Source organism: Arvicola amphibius, chromosome X (genome assembly GCF_903992535.2).
Source record: "Arvicola amphibius chromosome X, mArvAmp1.2, whole genome shotgun sequence".
Lineage (NCBI taxonomy): Eukaryota > Metazoa > Chordata > Mammalia > Rodentia > Cricetidae > Arvicola > Arvicola amphibius.
The window spans coordinates 35,827,843-35,833,093 of NC_052065.1; the positions used below are offsets into that span (position 1 = coordinate 35,827,843).

At 39.3% G+C, this 5,251-nt stretch overlaps 1 protein-coding gene and 1 pseudogene across 1 annotated transcript; both read left to right on the forward strand.

The window, feature by feature from the left end:
* The first annotated feature begins 387 nt into the window (after positions 1–387).
* LOC119805239 lies at positions 388–1,258 on the forward strand (annotated as a pseudogene).
* A 772-nt stretch (positions 1,259–2,030) lies between these two features.
* On the forward strand, positions 2,031–4,696 carry LOC119804201 (F-box/WD repeat-containing protein 2-like). The gene is made up of 2 exons (XM_042054317.1): positions 2,031–2,051; positions 3,631–4,696. The coding sequence occupies exons 1-2, from the start codon at positions 2,031–2,033 to the stop codon at positions 4,315–4,317; spliced, it is 708 nt and encodes a 235-aa protein (XP_041910251.1). The 3' UTR covers positions 4,318–4,696.
* Positions 4,697–5,251: the final 555 nt, after the last annotated feature.

A 5,251-nucleotide genomic window follows, 5' to 3' on the forward strand; every position in this document is an offset into this window, starting at 1 on the left:
ATAAAGATTGACAAACCCTTATCCAAACTAATCAAATGGCAGAGAGAGAAAAAGCAAATCAATAAGATCAGAAATGAAAAGGGGGACATAACCACAGACACAGAGGAAATTCAGAGAATCATTAGATCTTACTACAAAAGCCTGTATGCCACAAAATTGGAAAATGTAAAAGAAATGGACATTTTTTAGATAAGTACCATATACCAAAGGTAAACCAAGATCAGGTGAGCAATCTAAATAGACCTGTTAGTCACGAAGGATTAGAAGCTGTTATCAAAAAACTCCCTACCACCCTGGCGTGATTCCGTCCTGTGTGCCTGTTCTGAGGACCAGTAGGTAGTGCCCTCCGTCTGACTTCTCTACCACCGAAGAATGCACCTCCACCTCATGGAAGACTCCATGGACGTGGACATGAGCCCTCCAAGGCCTCAGAACTACCTTTTCAGTTGTGAACTAAAAACCAACAAAGATTATCACTTTAAGGTTGATAATGATGAGAATGAGCACCAGTTATCTCTAAGAACAGTTAGTTTAGGTGCTGGGGCAAAAGACAAATTACACATCGTAGAGGCAGAAGCAATGAACTATGAAGGCAGTCCAATTAAAGTAACACTGGCAACTTTGAAAATGTCTGTACAGCCAACAGTTTCTCTTGAGGGATTTAAAATAACACCTTCTGTGGTCTTAAGATTGAAGTGTGGTTCAGGGCCTGTGCACATCAGTGGACAGCATCTAGTAGCTGTAGAGGAAGATGCAGAGTCTGAAGATGAAGATGAGGAGGATGTAAAGCTGTTGAGTATGTCTGGAAAGGGATCTGCTCCTGGAGGTGGTAACAAGGTTCCACAGAAAAAAAGTAAAACTTGATGAGGATGATGATGAAGATGATGAGGATGATGAGGATGATGAACATGATGATTTTGATGATGAGGAAGCTGAAGAAAAAGTTCCAGTGAAGAAATCTGTATGAGATACCCCAGCCAAAAATGCACAAAAATCAAACCAAAATGGAAAAGACTTAAAACCATCAACACCAAGATCAAAGGGTCAAGAGTCCTTCAAAAAACAGGAAAAAAACCCTAAAACACCAAAAGGACCTAGTTCTGTAGAAGACATTAAGGCAAAACTGCAAGCAAGTATAGAAAAAGGTGGCTCTCTTCCCAAAGTGGAAGCCTAGTTCATTAATTATGTGAAGAATTGCTTCTGGATGACTGACCAGGAGGCTATCCAAGATCTCTGGCAGTGGAAGAAGTCTCTTTAAGAAAATGGTTTAAACAGTTTGAAATATTCTGTCTTACTTAATTTCTGTAACAGTTGATATATCTGGCTGTTCTTTTTATAATGCAAAGTGAGAACTTTCCCTACTGTGTTTGATAAATGTTGTCCAGGTTCCATTGCCAAGAATGTGTTATCTAAAATGCCTGTTTAGTTTTCAAGGATGGAGCTCCACCCTTTACTTGGTTTTAAGTATGTATGGAATGTTATGATAGGACATAGTAATAGTGGTGGTCAGATGTGGAAATAATAGGGAGAAAAATATACATGTGAAATAAACTCAGTATTTAAAAAAAAAAAAAAAAAAAAAAAAAACCTCCCTACCAAAAAAAGCCCAGGACCAGATGGTTTCAATGCAGAATTCTACCAGAACTTCCAAAAAGAGCTAATGCCTATACTCCTTAATGTATTTCACAATATAGAAACAGAAGAGTCATTGCCAAATTCCTTTTGTGAAGCCACAGTTACCCTGATACCTAAACCACACAAAAACTCGACCAAGAAAGAGAATTACAGGCCAATATCACTCATGAACATTGATGTAAATATTCTCAATAAAATGCTGGCAAACAGAATCCAAGAACACATTAGAAAAATTATCCATTATGATCAAGTAGGCTTCATCCCAGAAATGCAGGGCTGGTTCAACATATGAAAATCTATCAATATAATCCATCATATAAATAAACTGAAAGAAAAAACATATGATTATTTCATTAGATGCTGAAAAAGCATTTGACAAAATTCAACACCATTTTATGATAAAGGGCTTGGAGAGGGTAGGGATACAAGGTTCATACCTAAATATAATAAAAGCTATTTATAGCAAGCCGACAGCTAACATCAAATTAAATGGAGATAAACTCAAAGCCATTCCACTAAAATCAGAAACACGACAAGGTTGTCCACTCTCTCCATATCTCTTCAATATAGTGCTTGAAGTTCTTGCAATAGCAATAAAACGGCATAAGGAGATCAAGGGGATTTGAATTGGAAAGGAAGAAGTCAAACTTTTGTTATTTGCAGATGATATGATAGTGTACATAAGCGACACCAAAGACACTACCAAAGAACTCCTACAGCTGATAAACACCTTTAGCAATTTGGTAGGATACAAGATCAACTCCAAAATATCAGTTGCCCTCCTATACACAAGGAATAGTGAAGCAGAGACGGAAATGAGAGAAGCATTACCTTTTATGATAGCCACAAATAGCATAAAATATCTTGGGGTAACTCTAACCAAGGAAATGAAAGATCTATTTGACAAGAACTTTAAGTCTTTGAAGAAAGAAACTGAAGAGGATACCAGAAAATGGAAGGATCTCCCTTGCTCTTGGATTGGGAGGATCAACATAGTAAAAATGGCAATTCTACCAAAGGCAATCTATAGATTTAATGCAATCCCCCATTAAAATCTCAGCAAAATTCTTCACAGACCTTGAGAGAATAATCAGCTTTATATGGAAAAGCAAAAAACCCAGGATAGTCAAAACCATCTTATACAATAAAGTAACTTCTGGAGGCAATACCATCCCTGACTTTAAACTCTATTACAGAGCTACAGTATTGAAAACAGCATGGTATTGGCATAAAAACAGAGAAGTCGACCAATGGAATCGAATAGAAGTCCTGGATATTAAATCACAAACCTATGAACACCTGATTTTCGACAAAGGAGCTAAAAGTATAAAATGGAAGAAAGAAAGCAAGAAAGCATCTTTAACAAATGGTGCTGGCATAACTGGGTGTCACTCTGTAGAAGAATGAAAATAGATCCATATCTATCACCATGCCAAAACTCAAGTCTAAATGGATTAAAGATCTCAATATTAATCTTAATACACTGAACCTGATAGAAGAGAAAGTGGAAAGTACTCTACAACACATGGGCACAGGAGACCAGTTCCTATGTACAACCCCAGCAGCACAGGCATTAAGGGCAACATTGAATAAATGAGAACTCCTGAAACTGAGAAGCTTCTGTAAAGCAAAGGACACTGTCACTAAGACAAAAAGGCAGCCTACTGACTGGGAGAAGATCTTCACCAACCCCGCAACAGACAAAGGTCTGATCTCTAAAATATATAAGGAACTCAAGGGACTAGAATGTAAAATGCTAATGAACCCAATTAAAAAATGGGGCGCTGAACTGAACAGAGAATTCTCAACAGAAGAAGTTCGAATGGCCAAAAGACACTTAAGGGCATGCTCAACCTCCTTAGCAATCAGGGAAATGCAAATCGAAACAACGTTGTGATACCATCTTCCACCTGTGTGGACAGGTGGTTTGTAAAATACAGAACTTTGTAGAGTGTGTAGGAAGGCACCGTGCTTGTGGGTATGCTTTGAAAACAGAAAAATGAAACTCTGGACCACCTGATTAGTCTGAGTGGGGCAGTCCAGCTCAGGCACCTCTCCAATAACCTAGAGACCCTCCTCAAGCGGGACTTCCTCAAACTCCTTCCCCTGGAGCTCAGTTTTTATTTGTTAAAATGGCTCGATCCTCAGACTTTACTCACATGCTGCCTGGTCTCTAAGCAGTGGAATAAGGTGATAAGTGCCTGCACAGAGGTGTGGCAGACTACCTGTAAGAATCTGGGCTGGCAGATAGATGATTCTGTTCAGGACGCATTGCACTGGAAGAAGGTTTACTTGAAGGCTATCTTGAGGATGAAGCAGCTGGAGGACCACGAAGCCTTTGAGACCTCATCATTAATTGGACACAGTGCCAGAGTGTATGCACTTTACTACAGAGATGGACTTCTCTGCACAGGGTCAGATGACTTGTCTGCAAAGCTGTGGGATGTAAGCACAGGACAGTGTGTTTACGGCATCCAGACCCACACTTGTGCAGCTGTGAAGTTCGATGAACAGAAGCTTGTGACAGGCTCCTTTGACAACACCGTGGCCTGCTGGGAATGGAGTTCTGGAGCCAGGACACAGCATTTCCGGGGACACACGGGGGCGGGTGGGTTCTTCTTTTTTGAGGGTCTTTACAATTACTTTAGCCATAAGTTTTTTATTTTTTCTTACTTACTTTAACCTGTGGTTTTCTCTTCTTTACTACTGTAGCTATTTCCCTACATTTGGAATGATTTACACATTTTGTTTTTTCTAAGCCTTCAAAACTCTTTTATGACCCTATATACTAGGAATAGTTGTCCTTCTCTCCCAGATTGTTTCTATTTCTGCACAGTCGCTTACATTTGCTTTCAGTGGATTCCACCCTGCACACCCAGATATTCAGACCACTCTATTTATTCAAAGCTGAAAAACCCTTGGGCAGTAGTTCACGGATTGTATCTACACAGAAGTACATCCAGTTAGTACTTGGCCGCTAAGTGAGTAAAACAAGTAACATCCTGGGACTAACATGAAAGAAATTTCTGTTCTGGATTGTCCTATCTACACACGTAGTCATAGTGACTACCTTACCTCCTACTCTAAGCTCCATTGGTCAGGGATTCGGCTTAGCTTGTTTACTTTGATAGCCTAACTTCCTTATGTTGTACACCTGGTGTTAATATTTCTTTAAACCTAGCTCTTCTGCTACTAAACAGAAGACTATTCAACTATCCTTATATGTTTTTTTTTTAAATTTTAATCTACTCTCATTTATTTGTTTTAGAAGTCAATGGTCTATAGCTGGGTGTGATGGCACACACCTTTAAGAGGCAGGTAGATCTCTGTGTTTTGGGCCAGTCAGGGCTACACAATGAAACACTGTCTCAAAAAACAAACAAGAAGTCTATAGTTTAATATGGATCCCATCCATTAAAGAGAGTGATACTACACAGGATAGGGATACCACAGCTTCTAGCGATTTCATTCCTTACCAGTTTTGGAGGTCCTGCTCTAAAAATGTTCTGCTATTTCTTGACACTGCTGTGGCTGTTAATCCATGCTTTTCTTGTCCCCTCTGCCTGGAGTGTTGCTTATTTTCTTAATAAGCTATATGCATTCTTCTTGTCCCATC

What these genes read in the sequence shown, in the direction of transcription:
- LOC119804201 (XM_042054317.1), top strand. Translation starts at nt 2,031, where the DNA reads ATGATAAAGGGCTTGGAGAGG. An exon ending in TGATAAAGGGCTTGGAGAGG is followed by an intron (nt 2,052 to 3,630) that starts GTAGGGATACAA and finishes CTTTGAAAACAG; the next exon opens with AAAAATGAAACTCTGGACCA.